The sequence below is a fragment of the Nicotiana sylvestris genome, chromosome 6, assembly GCF_000393655.2.
Source record: "Nicotiana sylvestris chromosome 6, ASM39365v2, whole genome shotgun sequence".
In the NCBI taxonomy this organism is placed as follows: domain Eukaryota; kingdom Viridiplantae; phylum Streptophyta; class Magnoliopsida; order Solanales; family Solanaceae; genus Nicotiana; species Nicotiana sylvestris.
In genome coordinates this window covers 10,153,435-10,177,958 of record NC_091062.1, presented here as the reverse complement: position 1 = coordinate 10,177,958, position 24,524 = coordinate 10,153,435, and the positions used below count along the sequence as shown (strand labels likewise).

The following is a 24,524-nucleotide window of genomic DNA, read 5'->3' as shown; positions in this document are numbered from 1 at the left end:
TTTTAATAGAAAACAAACTTCTTCGTACAAAAGCACTAGCAAATTGATTTTATTGGTAGTTAAGTTCGAGCTGTGGAATCAGTCACAAACACTTGCGTTGAGGTAGGCTGCTTACATCACACTTCTTGCGATTTGTGGTCCTTCCACGGATCTTGCGTGAACGCGAGATTCTTTGTGCATCGGGCTGCCTTTTAAGTGTTTAAGAATGAGATCAACCCTTAAATATTTCATTTTCTATCAGCAAGTTCTTCAATACGAATCCACGTTTGATAGTGAAATTTCACAACTTGCTAAAAATAGGCTTGTGAAAGTGAAACCATATCTACCACTTGCTTCATTTATTTTTGAACATAATAACATTGTGATTGATAATACAAAGATTCACGTTAGTCGACCACTAAGGACTAGTGATGCTTGTGTGATGGCACGAGCAACTCGCCAAACTTCATGTTGTACAGAACGCCACGAGTCTGTAGATTTCAGGCTCTTGGCTTTCTCAATAGCATCAGATACACCGGGGAAAGAGTTAGATCCATAATCGTCGTGCCTTGCTGGTGCATAAATCTGAGTGAAAAATTGCAGTAATTAAGTCCAATGTATATGTCATGAGATGGATAACTATGTTATATCATTTAGTATGGGAGCAAGGTTGAAATGAGACTTACCAAATGTTTATACCATGTTCTTGAGGAAAGCCCGTCTTTGTCTGTGAATGCTCGTTCTGTCATTATTAGTCTGTCGTTCAACTCTCTCACTGATTCCCAACTTCTTTTTGCTTTGAGTGCCTACAATTCAATGTGTTTGTCAACTCCACGCTTGCAGTTTAACTATTATTGTTGAATTGTGTGATCTATCTCATCTAAAATCTTAAGCTGTTAGAAAGAGCACACTTGAATTAACTATATTAGAATGTTAATGCATTACATTGATCTCTATAGTAGAACTCTTTTTGTACCTTTATGTCGTCCTCAATTTTAATGGCTGCTTTTCGGAGTTTCTCAATAGAAGCATACAAGGGAACAAGTTTGATGCCATTTACTGATATTTCAGCTTCCAACTGTTCTGCACTTTTCTGTTTCAATGAATATTGCTAACATTAGGTTGCATTTTAGTTGTAGCTAAAAGAACAAGGTAGTAATGAATTTGCTATAGAGAAAGAATCCAAAGCTCTTTACTCCTACCTGGAGCTCATACGCGTAGGTTAGGTAATTAAAAGGCAAAACTTCATCATCTGCAAGCCGAAGTGCTAATAAACCCCAAACGCTTGCCACTGTAAAAATATAGTACATAGGGGTAGCAAACAGGCAGGCCGGGTCGGATAAAGGCCGACCCATTCATATTTGATACACAACAACAACAACAACAACAACAACAAACATAGTATAATCCCACAAATGGGGTCTAGGGAGGGTAGATAGTACCCAGACCTTACTCCTACAGTGAATGTAGAGAGACTGTTCCCAGTAGATCCTCGGCACGAGAAAAAATGAAAATAGAGCAGTAGCGAGAACAAGATAAAAGAGAACAAGGCGAAAGGAACAACATGAAGCGATAGAAAACTACTATATTTGATAAGAATAAAAAATGGTTCGAATGACGGATAATATGGATAATTTGGGAATACCACACATTTGCAACACAAGTTAATTTGGGAAAAGGCATAACAAACCTGCTACGTGCCTATGAAACATTGGATCTCCAAATTTCTTCATCCATACAAAGTCATCATACATTGAGTGGTAGACTGGGTAACCTGCAATCAAATGGTGAATGTACTTAAAAATTTGTAGATGGCTCGACGATATGGCTATGCTTAAGTTAAAGGGAACTAATATATTTGTTACCATTGCCAAAAGACAGGTCAAGTGCTGGGATGCCAATGTGTTGAACAAATGCCGCGTAATCCGATCCAGCTCCTCCTAATCTCCCGAGCTTCATTAAAAAAAATAATCTGGATTAGTCTTACCTGCTTTCGTCAGAGTTGTAAGTTTCTTTGTTCGAACATTTAGGTCCAGATTAAGATGTCTTTCCACTTAAGATGGTGTCTAAACGTAAGCATTATTACCATTCTCACCTGTACTGTTGTATCGTTGCCAGAGCCAAGCCAGGATTGATAGATAGTTTGTGAGGAGTTATCAGGATCTTGTACCTTACAGAAAGAAGTTCAGTCTAAGATGAGTCAGAGGTTACAATAACTAGTTGCAACTTGCATATAACAAAATAGGTTCAAAATGATCAGCAATTACTTGCATGTTTTTGGGATTTCTTGATTTCAAGATAAGATATAGATCAGTGACAGTAAGATAGGCATCGTATTATAGTATTAGTTTGCTTGACATTTTTTCTTTTGGGGCTAATCAGGAGATACCTGCTGAGCAACTTGTATGATTAGTTCATCAAGCTGTGGGGTTGCAGACGCTCGAAAATGTCCCGCTTGAACTGCACAATCGACGTTCAAATATGCAATCACCCTTGAAGCTAGCAATTCCCTATTTTCTTCAACCCATTCTGTTGAACCTATCTGAAATGAGCAATTTGTTAAAATTTACTGAATTCCGTGTTTGTTCTTGTGAGGTGAACGCTTTATTTTTGAATATAAATATGCTTGTGTATGTATCTAAGAGAAGAGATAAAGAGTCACCAGGCCATATTCCTCAGCATCCCAGTTGCATAACACGATTGTTCTTCGCGGTCTCCACCCTTTTTTTTGCAGCTTTTCTAGCCTTTGGGCAATCTGTATTCTCAAAAGCAAATAAGGTAATCTGTTATATATGTATATACATATTTGGATGCATGAAATATATATCCTTGACATTTTAGGTAAACGATAGCGTAAGTTTTATTGAGAAATAATACCTCGAGTAGGGCTGCTGTGCCACTATTGGGATCAACAGCTCCAAATGTCCATGCATCACGATGATTACCTAGTATAACAAACCTGGAAAAAATCTTCCCTTAAGCGACACAAACATTTCCTAGCAGATAGTTTTGGCCGCGTTTTATAAATTTTCCTTTGTTTTATGGTAGTATTTTATCTTCTTTGTGGATGCTTGCACATGGATCAGCTAACTCATCAATCAGTCGATCTACTACGCCTTAATCCCTGACTAGTTGGGGTCAATTATAAATTAATTCTATTCATTCATTCTGTCCTATTCAAACAGGCCAGTTTCTTTAATACTGAATAAATATTATGCATTTCCAGGATGTACTGAAGTCAACTAACTCATGAAAAGTGTAAGTTAGAGGCGTACCGATCAGGTTCTTCTTCTCCTTCTATAACTCCAATAACATTTTGAATTGTGCTTATGACTTGTTGTCCCTGCAAAACTTACATCCATTCAACAATCCCAAATTGATTTATAGACTAGCACTCATGTTGCTTTCTAAAGGAAGGATAAACCATCCGGTATTAGAAACTCATTGGCCGACTATTCAGATTCGTGCCACACATGGCCCAGTAAAGGGGAACTGTTCCCTACCAGGAGTTTCTCTATTTCCAAGGCTCGAACCTGAGACCTCTGGTTAAAGATGGAAGGATCAGGTCCATCCCACCATACTCCCTAGTACATACGAAACACAACATATACAAATAACAATTAAGTATGATAATGACTTACAAAACCTTAGTCTTTCTCATACTTACTTCATAAGAGAGGTTTGCAATTGCAGGTCCTGGACCTACTCGATAAATAGGGCTATCTTTTCCTCCTTGCCAATCCACATTTGCTTCTTTTCCACCAATAGTCCTTATGATTGCATCTCCATCAGCCGAAGAAATCGGCAATGAAGGTATCAATGGTACATTCCCTGAATCATCCACTTCCTCATTTGTTAATCTCTCACATTCTCCAGTACTAGGCCAACCTGGTGTTGTTGGATCACCCGTTCCGTCATACACTGATCCCACTTGAACTCCACTTGGAGGCATCCACTTATCGTCCGGAAACCATTTTACACCACCATAATCCTTTTTATCGGTAAAGATTAACACTCCAATTGCACCAGCAGCATAAGCATTATGTACAATGTCCCCCCTGTATATTTTTCCATATCTAGCTAATACAACAGTATTAGATACATTCACTCCCATTTCGAACAATGTTGCATAGTCCTCCACGCGCCCATAATTTGCATATACCACTGGGCCAGTTGCCGTGCCTGTTAATACCAAGATAATAAAATCTTCAAATTTATTAAACTGAATATCTTCAAGTTGTAGAATATAAAAAAAGGCAACCCGGTGCACAAAGCACCCGCATTCACGCAGGGTCCGGGGAAGGGCCGCAGCCCAAGGGAATGTGATGTAGGCAGCCTACCCTGATTCCACGGCCCGAACCCATGACCTATAATACTATTAGAGAACCTAAATAGAACTTGCTTGGAGCAAGGTCGAGGAAGGGCCGCAGCCCAAAGGGGTGTGATGTAGACAGCCTACCTTGATTCCACGGCTCGAACCCATGATCTATGATACTATTAGAGAACCTAAATAGAACTTGCTTGGCTCAGAAGCACGTAACAATGTTTCTTAAAGATAGTTGAAGCCTACTTCACGAGCAAATAGAATAGTAATAATAGCACTATCTCCAGTATTCAATTAAACCACACAAAAGGTAGCTTCAAGAATATTGCTCTTCTCTTCTTGAATCTATTATTTCGCCATCTAATCAATGTCTCTCTCAAATGTTTTTCAATTGAATTCCTAATGATTTCCAAAGAAACCATCCCTATTATAGGCTTAAGTCCTCTTAAAAAACTTAAAAAATCAATAAGCAGCTCGGTGCACTAAGCTTCCACTATGCAGGGGGTTCGAGAAAGGGCCGGACCACAAGGGTCTATTGTACGCAGCCTTATCCTATATTTCTGCAAGAGGTTGTTTCCATGGCTCGAACTTGTGACATCCTGGTCACATTACAACAACTTTACTAGCTACGCTAAGACTCTCCTTAATAAGACATTCAATAAGCAAAATGTATTTTTCAAAACCAAGACGACGACGACAACAACAACAACCACAACCCAGTGTAATCCCGTTAGTTAGTGGAGTCTGGGTAGGGTAGTGTGTCCCTGCCCGAGGGGCTGTCAAAACCAAGAATGAATAAAAATAATTCCTCAAATTCATTTTCAAGATTCATGAGAAATACAATACACCTGAATATATTAAAATAAAATCCAAAATTTCAAATATTTGGAAACATAGTCTAATATTACCTGATCTTGCATAAGCATGGAAAGTAGGTAAAACTTCATTTGCAACATCTGCATATGGATCGTTTTCATAAATCTCCTGAATAAGACCAAATTTTATTGTTTTTTCTGAAGATGAAGGTGTAAGAATTAAAGACCTTGAGACAGGATAAGTTAAGGCAACATCATAGGATGTTACATGTGATTTTATGTTGCAAGAACTGAGAATTGATAAAACATAAGTTGCTGCTTCAGCATTAGCTTTAGAACCAGCAACATGAGGTCTCTTAGTTAAAATGTAAAGATTGTTTGCTATAGAAGAATTATCAGATAAAGAATCAGATATGAATAAAGAGTGATAGTAGGATTTTGGAGGGGAAGACAAGAAAAGAAAGGAAATAGAAGTGGCTATGGCTATGAAAGTGTAAATTGCTAAATTATACATTTGAATTAGGTTCTTGGAATTTGCCAATAGATTTTTACGCAGAGTAGAGATTGTGGATTCTTGATATTTTGCTGAAATGGTGTAAAGGTGAAGTGAGAAAGAAAGTTGATTCTTTTGTGGTACTGGTTTTTCAATGTCACACTTTTTTCTTGAGGGCTTTTTAGGTATTTTAATCATCCCAAAAGGGATAGAAATGATCATTGAATTTATTACTCGTCGGAAAATTATAGTGAGTAAACAGAGTAAAAATAAATCTTTTGTATATATATATACATATATGATTTTTGAATCCCTTAATATAAGAGAAGTACCGATTCAAATTCCATATATGATAATTGTTGTATTTTTTTGAATTCTCTTGTTAGAATTACTGATTCCGCCACTGTTTAATAGGTATATTCCCATTTATTTTATTTAGTGAATCAGCTTCCACCAGAATTTTATTTTGTTTTTGGTTAATTGATGTTTATCTTTTCAAGGTAGTTTCAGAAGATGTCATAAAGAAATGTTAGAGGATTCTTGTATGTATGTGTGTGTGTTTATCAAAAGGGGCCAAGGCATGGACCTACAAATGATGTAAACATTACTATATTTCATGTCCTTTATTCCAAAACTTTTGTTTGAAGTAGCTGAGGTGAATAATAGGACTATGGCAGGTGCTCATTCATTATCACGACTACACATTTAAGGCAACCTTTTAAACTGCTGCTGAATTTACGGGCAGTCAAGAGATAACTTAACAAATTGAAACATTTTAGTAATATCAAAATGGTACTTGAATTCATTTACAATCTCGAGTTCCCAAACACATTACACTTTCGCTTGGATCTAGGCTTCAGTCGTTCAGGCATATTCTCAAAAATCTTATATATATAGCTGTGGCAATAGGGGCGTGCTATGGGAGCTGATCATGCCGGAAGTCGTTACCTTAATCGCAAGGAAAAAGGTGCTAAAGGCAGGACTAGTGACTGGAGTGAAATCGTAATAAGGTAGCCGTCCAATAGTAAATTCAAAATTTAGCCGTTATGAGTTTTGAGTTGAGAGAGCGGATCCGCTAATGCTAAATATATAAAGACTCTTAAATATATAAGGTTCTTATGTTCGAAATAATGCGTGCTATCATTGGATCCGCCAGTGCTTTGACGACATCTGTAAAGAAAAACATAGTCATAGTTATTGTATTTTATATGTAACAATATTTGCACCTTGATTTTTTAGATTGAGATTCCTTATTTTGTTATTTATAACAATTAAATACTAATATATCTTGGTATAAGGAATTAAATCAAAATTTTCCTATTCAATAAGAATTAATCAGGATATTTATAGCTAAATTAGAAAAAATATATCATGAAATTTAATATAATTTTTCATTTGAGAAAATATCAGCTATGTCCATTTATAAGTAGCTTATTAAAAAATTGGTCAATTCACAAAATATACCAATATTAGCCATTTAATTATTTGTAGCAAAAAAAGGTCAAATTTTTGCTTTCTTTTGAGTGGCTGTTATTAGAATAGATTGGGTATTTGGTAGAGTTTTGAGGTGGTTTGAATTGAAAATTCGAATTAGAAGATGAACATAAAAAAAAATGATAGGTGTATCACACTGTATATCACGTATATATCATATTTGTATAAAACATGTATCACATATATATCCATGTATACCTGCATGTGAGATACATTTGTGATACGTGTTTGATGGATGTGTCGCAGAAGAATTTTTTGAACTCAATTTTAACTACGAATTTTGATACCAAATCAGTCCAAATCACCCCCAATTTTCCTCATTTTGTATATTGATTCATCTATATGTTTTCAATGAATCTCAACCATACTGTCACGACCCAAAATTCCTTCCGATGGAGTCAATATGGCACCTAGACTCTAAACTAGGTAAGCCTAACATAAACTGAAATAACATTGATGCTTACTAACTTTAAATTAACCAACTCTGAATAAATCAAAATTTTTAAAACCGGTAGTACAAGTCACAAGCCTATCTAAGAGTAATTTCACAAAATAATATATCACTGCCACGAAACAAAAGAGCAAATGGAAGTAAATACAAATGAAGGTGACTCCGAGACCTGCGAACGCTGTAACAGGTTTACCTTGAGTCTCCACCGCGACGACCCGTATAGCTACTATCAATCCACTTGGATCTGTACATAAAAATATACGGAAGTGTAGTATGAGCACACCACGGCGGTGCCCAGTAAGTATCAAGACTAACCTCGGTGGGGAAGTGACGAGGAATAGCAGGACACCTACTGGTCAAATGAAATGAACAGGATATGATAATAAAACATCAAGATAAAGATAACGAAGTGATATCAACCGCGGAGAGAAAATCCAAGTACAAACAGTATAATCAATAAAGGAAGAACACGGATAGTAACAAACAGAAACCAAGTAAATCAGATAACCCAAGCAATTTAACACTAGCGTAATAGAGACGGAGACAAGTAAGAATGTATCCAATTAAAGAAAATAATGTCAACTCAATCAATCACATCATGTTTAATACACCATCCCGACCATGTCAATCCTTGATTTCTCATATCATAATCTCAACTTTCGAACTTTCAGCACATATGGCACCTCGTACCCACATATTTTCCATCTCACTCTTAACAACAGAATCCACATGATATACAATACAAAATGTCCTTACAAATGCACTTAAGATGTTCAAGAAGTCCTTTTTGCAAAATATAAATTAAATTTCAATTTCTAAAAAAGTTTAGAAAATCGGCGAGAAAGATGAAGTTATTTTTAGAAATCATTCGAATAAGAAAGTACCCTTTTCAATTTAAAATACAACATCGGAAGAATTATTACCTTTAATAGGGGAGTTGATAACTTAAAACATAGTAGAAATTTCTTTTCAAGAAACAAAAAATACAACCTCAGACGGTCTAAGGGGATAAAATTGAGAAACTAATTGAATTAAGGATGTAACAATTATTGAAATTTGAAGTATTGGAACGTATAAATAAATATATATAAATACGAAGAGGTATTGAAAACATTGTGGGTTCTAACACAAAGGATCACAACAATAAAGGAATTAAACAGTTTAAACATTTGAATTGATAACAACAAATAAACACAGCAACAGAAAGTGCACGGCATCACCCTTCGTGCTTTTACTCTCGTTCTCACCATAAGAATCAATATTCACCGTTACTCTTTCTTGTTGCGGCATGCAACCCGATCCCAATCATATATTATTGTTGCGGCGTGCAATCCGATCCAAAACATATAATATTATTGCGGCGTGCAACCCGATCCAAATCATATAATGATGTTGCGACGTGCAACCTGATCCATAGAATATTGTTGCGGTGTGCAACCCGATCCATATAATATTGTTACGGCATGCAACCCGATCCACATAATATTGTTGCAGTGTGCAACCCGATTTATATAATATTGTTGCGGCGTGCAACCCGATCCTAATATACAAATAAACACCAATCATGAAAGAATCCCGGCAAAGGAATAATAAGGAAAGAACAATATCCCGGTAAAGGAGTCAACAACAAGAATAAACACGTCCCGTTAAGGGAATCAACAGTAAGAATTTAATATGTCTCGGTAAGGGAATCAGCTATAACCAAACTTGTACCAGCAATTAACTTTACAATGAAACCTCAACTACACAACAAGACATAGTAAGCACGTGATAACTACACCGGCAACCACAACAATTGGACATATAACCTATTTGTACGAAGTCATAGAGGAACTCACAACCAAGAAGTATCAGAACAATAAGGAAGACAATCACTTCAATTAAGGCAATCTAGGGTCAATGTAACACGTAAAAAGTAGAGGAAAGCTAACAACGTCATATGAAGCATATAGAGGCAATTTAAGCAACTAGGAAACCCAATCATAATAGGATACTTTCCACATAAAGACATAAGAACCCTAGAGGCAAATTTCCCACAAATAAGTCCGAGCACATACTCGTCACCTCACATGCATGGACTACAATTAGCATAGAAGACTCAATTCCTAAGGGGAAGTCCCTCACACAAGGTTAGGCAAGATACTTACCTCAAAGACGATAACTCGGTACTCTAAAATAGACTTCTCGGGCGAAAAGACCTCCGGACAGCTCATATCCAAATATAACAACACCAAAACACACATAAATCGAATAAGGAACTATTCTGAATAATAAAGTTTCAATTTTTACAAAAATATAAAAATCGACCCAAAAGTGGACCCCCGGGCCCGTACCTCGGAACCCGTCAAATTTTACAAAATCCGATCATCCATTCCAAAATGAGTTCAACCATACAAAATTTATCCAATTCCGATACCATTTGGTCCCTCAAATCATGATTTTTCATTTGGAAATTTTTCTTCAAAAGCCAACTCTTTCCCCAACCCAAACACAATTTAAATGATAAAAATAAAGACAAATTCATGGAATATATTTAATTCTAGTTAAAGAACACTTACCCAATTGAATTTCGTGGAAAACCCACCAAAAATCGCCAAGAACCGAGCTCTAGAAGTCAAAATATGATGAAAATGGTGTAACCCTCGATTTTGGAATATACTCTGTCTGCCCAGGTGTTTGTTCATCGCGATCACGGGAGAAGTGATGCGATCACGTAGAAGAAAATAGATACTGGCCCAAAATGTTCTATGCGATCGCGTAAGGAAGGATGCGATCGCGAAGAGTAAAATTGGTGGACACAATGCAGTCGCGGACAAATCAATGCAATTGCATAGAAGAAAAATGCTGCTGTCCAAATTTGTGCTATGCTATCGCAAAAAAATCAATGCAATCGCATAGAAGGAAAAAGCTGTTGTCCAAATTTGTGCTATGCTATCGCGGATAAATCAATGCAATCACATAGAAGGAAAATGCTGTTGTCCAAATTTGTGCTATGCGATCGCGAACAAATCAATGCGATCGCATAGAAGGAAAATATGGCAGGTTAACATTGTACTACGCGATCGCGGCTACGCCTATGCGATCGCATAGAAGGAAATACCAAATAGCAGAACAACAGTTCAAACATAGGGAAAAATGACCCGTAGCCAATCCGAAACACACCCGAGGCTCCCGGGACCCCGTCTAATCACACAAACAAGTCATATAACCTAACACGGACTCGCTCAAGGTTTCAAATCACATAAAACAACACCAAAACAACGAATCAAACTTATGAATTTCCAAATCTTCAAATATCAAATCTCATGCCGAAACCTATCAATTCAACTCGGAATAACGCCAAATTTTGCAAACAAGTCCAAATGACATAACGGAACTGCTCCAACTCTCGGAATCGCATTCCGACCCCGATTTTCCAAAGTCAACTATGGGTCAAACTTCTCCATTTTCCAAACTTCAACTTTTCCAACTTTCGCTGAAATGCCTCAATTTACCCTACGGACCTCCAAATCCGAATCCGAACGCGCGCCTAAATCCACGACCCATTCCGGGGCTGTTTACCCAAAAGTCCAATACCGATCAACTTCTCACCGTTTAAACTTCCAAAGCTAGTTTCCTTCTTCCAATTTGACCCTGAATCATCCGTTATCTGACTTCAACCATGCACGCAAGTCAATACACATATTATGAAGCTGCTGGAGACCTCAAACTGCTGAACCTGACATAATTTCTCAAAACGACCAGTTGAGTCGTTACATCCTCCTCCACTTAAACATACATTCGTCCTCGAACGTGCCCGGAGTCGTTCCAAACCATTGAACCACTGCATGAGCTCACCATTCATACACCCGGGGGGGGTGTTTCCCCATCATCCAACCTATGAAGAACTAACAATGCCACTTAACTGAAGGTCTCATCTTCTTCTTAGTCCATAACCTTAGAAAAGAACCCAAACCTCAACATCTAAAATTCATCATAGGACTCGAATCCCACATCATCACACTGAACACACCCAAACAAGCTGAATCGAGCCAAAAATTCTAACCCCGAATACAATCACATGCTGCTCCACACAACTCAATGCCCGAAGCAATAACCTCTGACCACCATAGCTGTTCAAATAACACCCTGGATGCCGACAACACACCTCAAATTGAATATAACCTTATTCCGGACCTCCACATCACTGTCCATGATAAAGAAATATGCCGGAACTCATAACTGCCTATGAAGTCAACAAGTCAAGAAATCCTCTCGCCCGCCAGGGCCATTATCCAAATCTTAGCAAAAATACCCACATACTTTCAAACACTCCTCACCTCCAATACCATAATACCACTCTCAGTTCTAAGAACCACATCTCGACCAATACAAGCAGCCCAACTGATGACTCATCATAGAAATACACAAATTCTCACACTACACAGCTCGTACACTGAACCAGCAATAACTCAATTACGTAACACAAATAAGGAAAAGCAAAGTAGAAGAATTTTCTAACAAGTGTAACATGTGCAACAACAAAAATATAGTTTTCATGAAATTGCTCCACAGAGGAAAAGCAGAACCCCAAATAAACACAAGGAAAGGGTATCTCATATAACATCCGCTGCGGCGCGCAGCCCGCTCCCAAATGCTCACGGAGCCAAAAATGCTCTAGTTCACTGATCATATACATACTGATATCAAGTACAACAGTGTGCACAAATAAATCTGTGGAAAAGATGAATAGAAATAAATAAACACAAAAGGAGCAAGCACAACTAAGGTGCAATGAGCAAATTAACACCACAAGTGCTATCTCACCCGCATCGCCATAAGGCCTGAACATAATTACAACGTGCATGTGGAATAACCATAAAATCACGCCGTGTGACATAACATAAAAGAGTAGCACATAACATATGCTAGGGGCACAAATAATATCCATCATACCTGGTAATATGATCAAAATGACAACCTCATGGGAGCACATAAACTGAACCTGATACAAAACACATATTCTCGCTGATCTTCAAAATAGGCCCAAACCAAATCCGGATCCTTCCCAATTAGGTAAATATTCTTCGAAAATCAACAGCAACATATCGATAATACATGCCATTAATTACCCCATTCTCAACATTTCTTCATAATCCACTAATAAGAAATATCCCATATAAAACCTCAGGAATACTAAAAATTCTATACCCAGACTCAACTATACAGATCAAATGGCTGATACTTCACTCACCTTCCATCATCATGTCTAAGCACCCATATAAGATTCGAGCCGTGCAATAAAACATGAACCTCGAAAGACTCAGAACCGAGTAATTACCATGCTACCAGCCACGCACTACAAACAAAAACTCGAGGTCCTTTCCAAAAATGCACACTCTTCACATAAGGTAGCCAATGACGCTAACACTCTATTAGCTTCAGATACCAATTCAGGAGAAACCGCAATGTACCACATATTCTTTATGCTCATAATAGGCACCCAACTCAAGCCGTAGTCAAACCATCAAGATGCGCCCACACGCAAATAAGCCATCAGCATTGCACCTCTCCAACTCAACCGAGTCGCACAACCCGTCCAATCTAAGAGTGCTGCCACAATGCCAGTAGAGAATTCCTATTCAAAGGACCATTTACTTCCATTGTTGTGTTGACCCAACACTACTGAACTGACTCATTTCTTTGGATAGTCGATATGCAATAATCCCAATCAAAGTCCCAAATACAGATAAAACCAACACGAACCACGTATCCAGAAGCTCATAAACTACTGTATTTCCTCTGAAGCACCCCATCCTGCCGCAACCACGACACATACGTTGTATAGACCTTCTATAAATCTGAAGTTGTTCCTCCGACTCCCCTTGATGATGAAATATAAATCTATTATTGACGTAGAAATATTGAAAGCCCAATATCATCTCATGCAAAATCTCGATCCTTGGTCAAATGCAAAATCCGGGAATCCACCAATATTACATATATACGTGCCTCCAGCCCAAACTGATATAAGTCTGACTCTGCAATCTGAATGCCGCTATTGGACTCCTCCACTTGGTGCAAATCCATGGGAAACAACGTCTGATAATCCAAAAAACTACTCTTCACAGCTCGCACAACACAAATCACAAGGTACTCCAATACCGCCAACTACTCCCAATCAACACCCACCTCGTGGCCTTGCTAAAAATTGCGATGACTAGTCAACCAATTAAACCTTCCCAGCTCGCACTCATCAACCAGATCCCGGAAACCACTGTGCCTCCATACGAACAATGGAATAGTCTCTCAATACCTCCGGATCTTCAGTCTGAACAACATGTTGAGACAATGTCTGAGCATCCCTGAATCCTTCGTAGTCCATTTGTAGCATCACAAACCACTGGCGTATGGCGAACGCTGAGAGCATAATATTGTACACGAGTGGATGTAAAGGAACATAAGTTATATACTTTTATCTGAATCAATATTGCACGATAAGGAATGAAAAAAAGGGAATTTCCTAACAGTTCTGTAGCCTCTCGAAGATAAGAATAGATGTCTCCGTACCGATCCGCAAGACTCTACTAAACCTGCTTGTGACTCGTATCACCCATGAACCTAGAGCTCTGATACCAACTTGTCACGACCCAAAATTCCCTCCGATGGAGTTATGATGGCACCTAGTCTCTAAACTAGGTAAGCCTAACATAAACTGAAATAACATTGATGCTTGCTAACTTTAAATTAACTAACTCTAAATAAATCAAACTTTTCAAAACCGGTGGTACAAGTCACAAGCCTATCTAAGAGTAATTTCATAAAATAATACATCATTGCCCCGAAACAAAGGAGCAAATGGAAGTAAATACAAATGAAGGTGACTCCGAGACCTGCGAACGCTGTAGCAGGTTTACCTTGAGTCTCCACCGCGATGACCCGCACAGCTACTATCAATCCACCTGGATCTGTATACAAAAATATACAGAAGTATAGTATGAGCACACCACGGCGGTGCCCAATAAGTATCAAGACTATCCTCGGTGGGGTAGTGACGAGGAATAGACAGGACACCTACTGGTCAAATAAAATGAACAGGATATGATAATAAAATATCAAGATAAAGATAACGAAGTGATATCAACCACGAAGAAAAAATCCAAGTACAAATAGTATAATCAATAAAGGGAGAACACGAATAGTAACAAACAGAAACCAAGTAAATCAGATAACCCAAGCAATTCAACACTGACATAATAGAGACGGAGACAAGTAAGAATGTATCCAATTAAAGAAAACAATGTCAACTCAATCAATCACATCATGTTTAATACACCATCCTGACCAAGTCAATCCTCGATTTCTTATATCATAATCTCAACTTTCGAACTTTCAGCACATATGGCACCTCATGCCCATATATTTTCCATCTCACTCTTAACAACAGAATTCACATAATATACAATACAAAATGTCCTTACAAATGCACTTAAGATGTTCAAGAAGTCATATTTACAAAATATAAATTAAATTTCAATTTCTAAATAAGTTTGGAAAATCGGCGAGAAAAGATGAAGTTATTTTTAGAAATCATTCGAGTAAGAAAGTACCCTTTTCAATTTAAAATACAACATCGGAATAATTATTACCTTTAACAGGGGAGTTGATAACTTAGAACTTAGTAGAAATTCGTTTTTAAGAAAAACAAAACAACCTCAGACGGTTTAAGGGGATAAAATTGAGAAACTAATTGAATTAAGGATGTAACAATTATTGAAGTTTGAAGTAATGGAACGTATAAATAAATATATATAAATACGGTGAGGTATTGAAAACATTGTGTGTCCTAACACAAAGGATCACATGAATAAAGGAATTAAACAGTTTAAACATTTGAATTGATAACAACAAATAAACACAACAGCAGAAAGTGCACGGCATCACCCTTCGTGCTTTTACTCTCGTTCTCACCATAAGAATCAATATTCACTTTTATTCTTTCTTGTTGCGGCGTGCAACCCGATCCCAATCATATATTACTGTTGCGACGCACAACCTGATCCAAAATATATAATATTGTTGCGGCGTGCAACCCGATCCAAATTATATAATGATGCTACATCGTGCAACCACGATCCATATAATATTGTTGCGGCGTGCAACCCGATCCATATAATATTGTTGCAGCGTGCAACCCAATCCACATAATATTATTGCGGCGTGCAACCCAATTCATATAATATTGTTGTGGCGTGCAACCCAATCCCAATATACAAATCAACACCAATCACGAAAGATTTCCGGCAAGGGAATAATAAGGAAACAATAATATCCCGGCAAGGGAGTCAACAACAAGAATAAACATATCTCGGCAAGGGAACCAACAGTAAGAATTAAATATGTCCAAGCAACGGAATCAACTATAACCAAACTTGTACAAACAATTAACTTCACAATGAAACCTCAACTACACAACAAGACATAATAAGCACGTGATAACTACACCGACAATCACAATAATTGGACATATAACATATTTGCATGAAGTCATAGATGAACTCATAACCAAGAAGTATCAAAACAATAAGGAAGGCAATAACTTCAATTAAGGCAATTTAGGGTCAATGTAACATGTAAAAATTAGAGGAAAGCTAACAACGTCATATGAAGGATATAGAGGCAATTTAAGCAACTAGGAAATCCAATCATAACAGGATACTTTCTACATAAGGACCTAAGAACCCTAGAGGCAAATTTCTCACAAATAAGTCCGAGCACACACTCGTCACCTCGCATGCATGGACTGCAATTAGCATGGAAGACTCAATTCCTAAGGAGAAGTCCCCCACACAAGGTTAGGCAAGATACTTACCTCAAAGACGACAACTCGGTACCCTAAAATGGACTTCTCGGGCAAAAAGACTTCCGGACAGCTCAAATCCAACTATAACAACTCCAAACACACATAAATCGAATAAGGAATTATTCCGAATAATAAAGTTTCAATCTTTACAAAAATATAAAAATCGACCCAAAAGTTGACCCCCGGGCCCGCACCTCAGAACCCGTCAAATTTTTCAAAATTCGATCACCCATTCCAAAATGAGTTCAACCATACTAAATTTATCCAATTCCGATACCATTTGGTCCCTCAAATCATGATTTTTCATTTTGAAATTTTTCTTCAAAAACCAACTCTTTCCCAACGCAAAACACAATTTAAATGATAAAAATAAAGACAAATTCATGGAATATATTTAATTCTATTTGAATAACACTTATCCAATCGAATTTCGTGAAAAACTCACCAAATATCGCCAAGAACCGAGCTCTAGAAGTCAAAATATGATGAAAATGGTATAACCCTCGATTTTGGAATATATTCTGTCTGCCCAGGTGTTTGTTCATCGTGATCGCGGGAGAAGTGATGTGATCACGTAGAAGAAAATAGCTACTGGCCCAAAATGTTCTTTGTAATCACGTAAGGAGGGATGCGATCGCGAAGAGTAAAATTGGTGGACACAATGTAATCGCGGACAAATCAATGCAATCGCATAGAAGGAAAATGCTGCTATCCAAATTTGTGCTATGCTGTCGCGGACAAATCAATGCAATCGCATAGAAGGAAAATGCTGTTGTCCAAATTTGTGCTATGCTATCGCGGACAAATGAATGCAATCGCATAGAAGGAAAATACTGTTGTCCAAATTTGTGCTATGCGATCGCGAACGAATCAATAAGATCGCATAGAAGGAAAATATGGCAGGTTAACATTGTACTACGCGATCGCGGATACACCTATGCGATCGCATAGAAGGAAATACCAGATAGCAGAACATCAGTTCAAACATAGGGAAAAATGATCCGTAGCCCATCCAAAACACACCCGAGGCTCCCGGGACCCCGTCTAATCACACAAACAAGTCATATAACCTAACACAGACTCGCTCGAAGTTTCAAATCACATAAAATAACACCAAAACAATGAATCAAACCAAAAATCAAACTTATGAATTTCCAAATCTTCAAATATCAAATCTCATGCCGAAACCAATCAATTCAACTCGGAATAACGCTAAATTTTGCAGACAAGTCCAAAATGACATAACGGAGCTGCTCCAACTCTCGGAATCACATTCCAACCCCGATTTCACAAAAGTCAACTATGGGTCAAACTTCTCCATTTTCCAAATTTCAACTTTTCTAACTTTTGCCGAAATGCCTCAATTTACCCTACAGACCTCCAAATCTGAATACGGACACGCGCCTAAGTCCAAAATCACCATACAAAGCTGTTGAGATCATCCACGACCCATTCTAGGGCCGGTTACCTAAAAGTCTAATTCTGGTCAAATTCTTACTGTTTAAACTTCCAAAGCTAGTTTGCTTATTCCAATTTGACCCTGAATCATCCGTTAACTGAATTCAACCATGCACGCAAGTCAATACATACATTATGAAGTTTCTCGAGACCTCAAACTGCCGAACCGGGCACAATTGCTTAAAACGACCAGTCGTGTTGTTACATCCTCCTCCATTTAAACATACGTTCGTCCTCGAACGTGCCTAGAATCATTCCAAAACCATTGAACCACTTCATGATCTCACTATTCATACACCCGGGGGTGTTTCCCCATCATCCAACCTATGAAGAACTAACAATGCTACTTAACTGAAGGTCTCATCTTCTCCTTAGTCCATAACCTTAGAAAAGAACCCAAGCCTCAACATCTAAAATTCATCACAGGACCCGAACTCCACATCATCGCACTGAACACACCCAAACAAGCTGAATCGAGCCAAAAATTCCAATCCTGAATACAATCACATGCTGCTCCACACAACTCAATGCCCGAAGCAATAACCTCTGACCACCAAAGCTATTCAAATAACACCCTGGATGCCGGCAACACACCTCAAATTGAATATAACCTTATTCCAGATCTCCACATCACTGTCCAAGATAAAGAAACATGCGGGAACTCATAGCCGCCTATGAAGTCAAAAAGTAAAGAAACCCTCTTGCCTGCCAGGGCCATTATCCAAATCTTAGCAGAAATATCCACATACTTCCAAACACTCCTCACCCCCAATACTATAGTACCACTCTCAGGTCTAAGAACCACATCTCGACCAAGACAAGCAGCCCAACTGATGACTCATCATGGAAACACACAAATTCTCACACTATACAACTCGTACACTGAACCAGCAATAACTCAATTACATAACACAAATAAGGAAAAGCAAAGTAGATGAATTTTCTAACAAGTGTAATATGTGCAACAACAAAATATAGTTTTCATCAAATTGTTCCACAGTAATCACCATGCTACTAGCCACTCAATACAAATCAAAACTCAAGGTCCTTTCCAAAAATGCACACTCTTCACATATAGTAGCCAACGACGCCAACACTCTATTAGCTTCAGATACCGATTCAAGAGAAACCGCAATGTACCACATATTCTTTATGCCCATAATAGACACCCAACTCAAGCCGTAGTCAAACCATCGAGATCCGCCCGTACGCAACTAAGCCATCAGAATTGCACCTCTCTAACTCAACTGAGTCGCAAAAATCATCCAATCCAAGAGTGCTGCCACAATGCCAGTAGAAAATTCCCATTCAAAAGGACCATTTACTCCCATTGTTGTGCTCCCAACACTACTGAACTGACTCATTTCTTCGGATAGTCGATATGCAATAATCCCAATCAAAGTCCCAAATACAGATAAAACCAACAGGAACCACGTATCCAGAAGCTCATAAACTACTGTATTTCCTCTGAAGCACCCCATCCTGCCGCAACCATGACACCTATGCTGTATAGACCTTCTATGAATTTGAAGTTGTTCCTCCAACTCCCCTTGATGATAAAATGTAGATCCATTATTGAAGTAGAATATTGAAAGCCCCAATATTATCTCATGCAAAATCTCGATCCTTGGTCAAATGTAAAATCCGGGAATCCACCAATATTATATATATACGTGCCTCCAGCCCAAACTGATATAAGTCTGACTCTGCAATCTGAATGCCGCTATTGGACTCCGCCACTTGGCGCAAAGTCATGGGAAACAATGTCTGATAATCCACAAAACTATTCTTCACAGCTCGTACAACACGAATCACAAGGTACTCCAATACCGCCAACTACTCCCAATCAAAAATTGCAACGACTAGTTAACCAATTAAACCTTCCTAGCCCGCACTCATCAACCAGAATGTCGGAAACCGTTGTGCCTCCATACGAACAACGGAATAGTCTCTCAATACCTCCAGGTCTTCAGTCTAAACAACATGTTGAGACAATGTCTGAGCATCCTTGAATCCTTCGTAGTCCATTTGTAGCATCACGAACCACTGGCGTATGGCAAATTCTGAGAGCGTAATATTATACACGAGTGGATGTAAAGGAACATAAGTTATATACTTCGAGCTGAATAAATATTGCACGATAAGGAATGAAAAAAAGGGGAATTTCCTAACAGTTCTGTAGCCTCTCGAAGATAAGTACAAACATCTCCGTACCGATCCGCAAGACTCTACTAAGCCTGCTTGTGACTCGTATCACCCATGAACCTAGAGCTCTGATACCAACTTGTCACGACCCAAAATTCCCTCCGATGGAGTTGTGATGGCACCTAGTCTCTAAACTAGGTAAGCCTAACATAAACTGAAATAACATTGATGCTTACTAACTTTAAACTAACCAACTCTGAATAAATCAAAATTCCAAAAACCGATGGTACATGTCACAAGCCTATCTAAGAGTAATTTCACAAAATAATACATTACTGCCCTGAAACAAAGAAGCAAATGGAAGTAAATACAAATGAAGATGACTCTGAGACCTGCGAACACTGTAGCAGGTTTACCTTGAGTCTCCACCGCGATGACCCGCACAGCTACTATATATCCACTGGATATGTACATAAAAATGTACAGAAGTGTAGTATGAGCACACCACAGCGGTGCCCAGTAAGTATCAAGACTAACCTCGGTGGGGAAGTGACGAGGAATAGCAGGACACCTACTGGTCAAATGAAATGAATAGGAGATGATAATAAAACATCAAGATAAAGATAACGAAGTGATATCAACCGCGGAGAGAAAATCCAAGTACAAACAGTATAATCAATAAAGGAAGAACACGGATAGTAACAAACGGAAACCAAGAAAATCAGATAACCCAAGCAATTCAACACTGACGTAATAGAGACGGAGACAAGTAAGAATGTATCCAATTAAAGAAAACAATGTCAACTCAATCAATCACATCATGTTTAATACACTATCCCGATCATGTCAATCCTCGATTTCTCATAACATAATCTCAACTTTCAAACTTTCAGCACATATGGCACCTTGTGCCCATATATCTTCCATCTCACTCTTAACAACAGAATCCACATGATATACAATACAAAACGTCCTTACAAATGCACTTAAGATGTTCAAGAAGTCCTATTTACAAAATATAAATTAAATTTCAATTTCTAAATAAGTTTGGAAAATCGACGAGAAAAGATGAAGTTATTTTTAGAAATCATTCGAGTAAGAAAGTATCCCTTTCAATTCAAAATACAACATCAGAAGAATTATTACCTTTAATAGGGGAGTTGATGACTTAAAACTTAGTAGAAATTCCTTTTTAAGAAAAAAAAAATACAACCTCAGACGGATTAAGGGGATAAAATTGAGAAACTAATTGAATTAAGGATGTAACAATTATTGAAGTTTGAAGTAGTGGAATGTATAAATAAATATATATAAATACGGTGAGGTATTGAAAACATTGTGGGTTCTAACACAAAGGATCACAATAATAAAGGAATTAATCAGTTTAAATATTTGAATTGATAACAACAAATAAACACAGTAGCAGAAAGTGCACGGCATCACTCTTCGTGCTTTTACTCTCGTTCTCGCCATAAGAATCAATATTCACTTTTACTCTTTCTTGTTGCGACGTGCAACCCGATCCCAATCATATATTACTATTGCGATATGCAACCCGATCCGAAACATATAATATTATTGCTGCGTGCAACCCGATCCAAATCATATAGTGATGTTGCGGCGTGCAATCCGATCCATATAATATTATTGCGACGTGCAACCCGATCCATATAATATTATTGCGGCGTGCAACCCGATTCATATAATATTGTTGCGGAGTGAAAACCGATCCCAATATACAAATCAACATCAATCACGAAAGAATCCCGACAAGGGAATAATAAGAAAACAACAATATCACGGCAAGGGAGTCAACAACAAGAATAAACATGTCCCGGCAAGGGAACCAACAGTAAGAATTAAATATGTCCAAGCAACGGAATCAACTCTAACCAAACTTGTACAAACAATTAACTTCACAATGAAACCTCAACTACATAACAAGACATAATAAGCACGTGATAACTACACTGACAACAACAACAATTGGATATATAACCTATTTGCACGAAGTCATAGAGGAACTCACAACCAAGAAGTATCAAAACAATAAGGAAGGCAATCACTTCAATTAAGGCAATTTAGGGTCAATGTAACACGTAAATATTAGAGGAAAGTTAACAACGTCATATGGAGCATATAGAGGAAATTTAAGCAATTAGGAAACACAATCATAACAGAATACTTTCCACATAAGGACATAAGAACCAAGAGGCAAAATTTCCACAAATAAGTCCGAGCACACACTCGTCACCTCGCATGCATGGACTACACTTAGCATAGAAAACTCAATTTCTAAGGGGAAGTCCCCCATACAAGGTTAGGCAAGATACTTACCTCAAAGACGACAACTTAGTACTCTAAAATGGACTTCTCGGGCGAAAAGATCTCTGGATAGCTCAAATCCAACTATAACAACTCCAAAACACACATAAATCGAATAAGGAACTATTCCGAATAATAAAGTTTCAATCTTTACAAAAATATAAAAATCGACCCAAAAGTCGACCCTCGGGCACGCACCTCGGAACCCATCAAATTTTACAAAACCCGATCATCCATTCCAAAATGAGTTCAACCATACAAAATTTATCCAATTCCGATACCATTTGGTCCCTCAAATCATAATTTTTCATTTTGAAATTTTTCTTCAAAAACTAACTCTTTCCCCAACCCAAAATGCAATTTAAATGATAAAAATAAAGACAAACTAATGGAATATATTTAATTCTAGTTGAATAACACTTACTCAATCGAATTTCGTGAAAAACCCACTAAAAATTGCCAAAAATCGAGCTCTAGAAGTCAAAATATGATGAAAATGGTGTAACCCTCGATTTTGAAATATATTTTGTCTGCCAAGGTGTTTGTTCATCGCGATCGCGGGAGAAGTGATGCGATCGCACAGAAGAAAATAGCTACTGGCCCAAAATATTCTATGCGATCGCGTAAGGAGGGATGCAATCGCGAAGAGTAAAATTGGTGGACACAATGCGATCACGAACAAATCAATGCAATCGCATTGAAGGAAAATGCCGTTGTCCGAATTTGTGCTATGCTATCGCGAACAAATCAATGCAATCACATAGAAGGAAAATGTTGCTGTCCAAATTTGTGCTATGCTATCACGGACAAATCAATACAATCGCATAGAAGGAAAATGTTGTTGTCCAAATTTGTGCTATGCGATCGCGAACGAATCAATGCGATCGCATAGAAGGAAAATATGGCAGGTTAACATTGTACTACGCGATCGCGGCTTTGCCTATGCGATCGCATAGAAGGAAATACCAGATAGCAGAACAACAGATCAAACATAGGGAAAAATGACCCATAGCCCATCCGAAACACACTTGAGGCTCCCGGGACCCCGTCTAATGACTCAAACAAGTCATATAACCTAACACGGACTCGCTCGAGGTTTCAAATCACATAAAACAACACCAAAACAACGAATCAAACCAAAAATCAAACTTATGAATTTCCAAATCTTCAAATATCAAATCTCATGCCGAAAACCTATCAATTCAACTCGGAATAACGCAAAATTTTGCAGACAAGTCCAAAATAACATAACGGAGCTGCTCCAACTCTCGGAATCGCATTCCAACCCCGATTTCATAAAAGTCAACTATGGGTCAAACTTCTCCATTTTCCAAACTTCAACTTTTTAACTTTCGCCGAAATGCCTCAACTTACCCTACGGACCTCCAAATCTGAATTCGGACACGCGCCTAAGTTCAAAATAACCATACGAATCTGTTCAGATCATCCACGACCCATTCCTGGGCCGTTTACCAAAAGTCCAATTCCGGTCAAATTCTCACCATTTAAACTTCCAAAGCTAGTTTCCTTCTTTCAATTTGACCTTGAATCATCCGTTAACTGAATTCAACCATGCACGCAAGTCAATACACATATTATGAAGCTTCTCGAGACCTCAAACTGCCGAACCGGGCACCAAAAATTCCAATCCCGAATACAATCACATGCTGCTCCACACAACTCAATGCCCGAAGCAATAACCTCTGACCACCATAGCTGTTCAAATAACACCCTGGATGCCGGCAACATATCTCAAATTGAATATAGCCTTATTCCGGACCTCCACATCATTATCCATGATAATGAAACATGCGGGAACTCATAGCCACCTATGAAATCAACAAGTCAAGAAACCCTCTCGCCCGCCAGGGATATTATCCAAATCTTAGCAGAAATACCCACATACTTCCAAACACTCCTCACCCCCAATACCATAGTACCACTCTCAGGTCTAAGAACCACATCTCGACCAATACAAGCAGCCCAACTGATGACTCATCATGGAAACACACAAATTCTCACACTACACAGCTCGTACACTGAACCAGCAATAACTCAATTACGTAACACAAGTATGGAAAAGCAAAGTAGAAGAATTTCTAACAAGTGTAACAGTGAATAACAAAAATATAGTTTTCATCAAATTCTTCCACAGTGGAAAAGCAGAACCCCAAATAAACACAAGGAAAGGATATCTC

General features: G+C 38.1%; 1 protein-coding gene across 3 annotated transcripts; it reads right to left on the bottom strand.

Moving 5' to 3' along the window:
• Nucleotides 1-302: 302 nt before the first annotated feature.
• On the bottom strand, nucleotides 303-5,772 carry LOC104226176 (probable glutamate carboxypeptidase LAMP1). 3 transcript variants are annotated; one of them, XM_009778092.2, is made up of 13 exons: nucleotides 5,212-5,772; nucleotides 3,647-4,161; nucleotides 3,255-3,322; nucleotides 2,857-2,938; nucleotides 2,642-2,734; nucleotides 2,369-2,521; nucleotides 2,066-2,149; nucleotides 1,845-1,932; nucleotides 1,670-1,753; nucleotides 1,182-1,231; nucleotides 956-1,072; nucleotides 666-785; nucleotides 303-564 (listed from the first exon to the last, which is right to left on the bottom strand). In XM_009778092.2, exons 1-13 carry the CDS (start codon nucleotides 5,630-5,632, stop codon nucleotides 382-384), a joined length of 2,058 nt encoding a protein of 685 aa, XP_009776394.1. In that variant the 5' UTR covers nucleotides 5,633-5,772; the 3' UTR covers nucleotides 303-381. The 3 variants fall into 3 exon arrangements, with proteins under 3 accessions (XP_009776394.1, XP_009776392.1, XP_009776393.1); XM_009778090.2 differs by having other exon boundaries at nucleotides 1,182-1,270; nucleotides 5,212-5,771; XM_009778091.2 differs by having other exon boundaries at nucleotides 1,182-1,270; nucleotides 2,075-2,149; nucleotides 5,212-5,769.
• Nucleotides 5,773-24,524: the final 18,752 nt, after the last annotated feature.

Excerpts from the sequence above, each read along its gene's own strand:
- LOC104226176 (XM_009778090.2), bottom strand. The coding sequence starts at position 5,632 with ATGTATAATTTAGCAATTTACACTTTCATAGCCATAGCCACTTCTATT. Across the intron at positions 3,323-3,646 it reads TTGCAAACCTCTCTTATGAA|GGACAACAAGTCATAAGCAC; the intron begins GTAAGTATGAGA and ends TAAGTTTTGCAG. Across the intron at positions 2,735-2,856 it reads GCACAGCAGCCCTACTCGAG|ATTGCCCAAAGGCTAGAAAA; the intron begins GTATTATTTCTC and ends TTGAGAATACAG.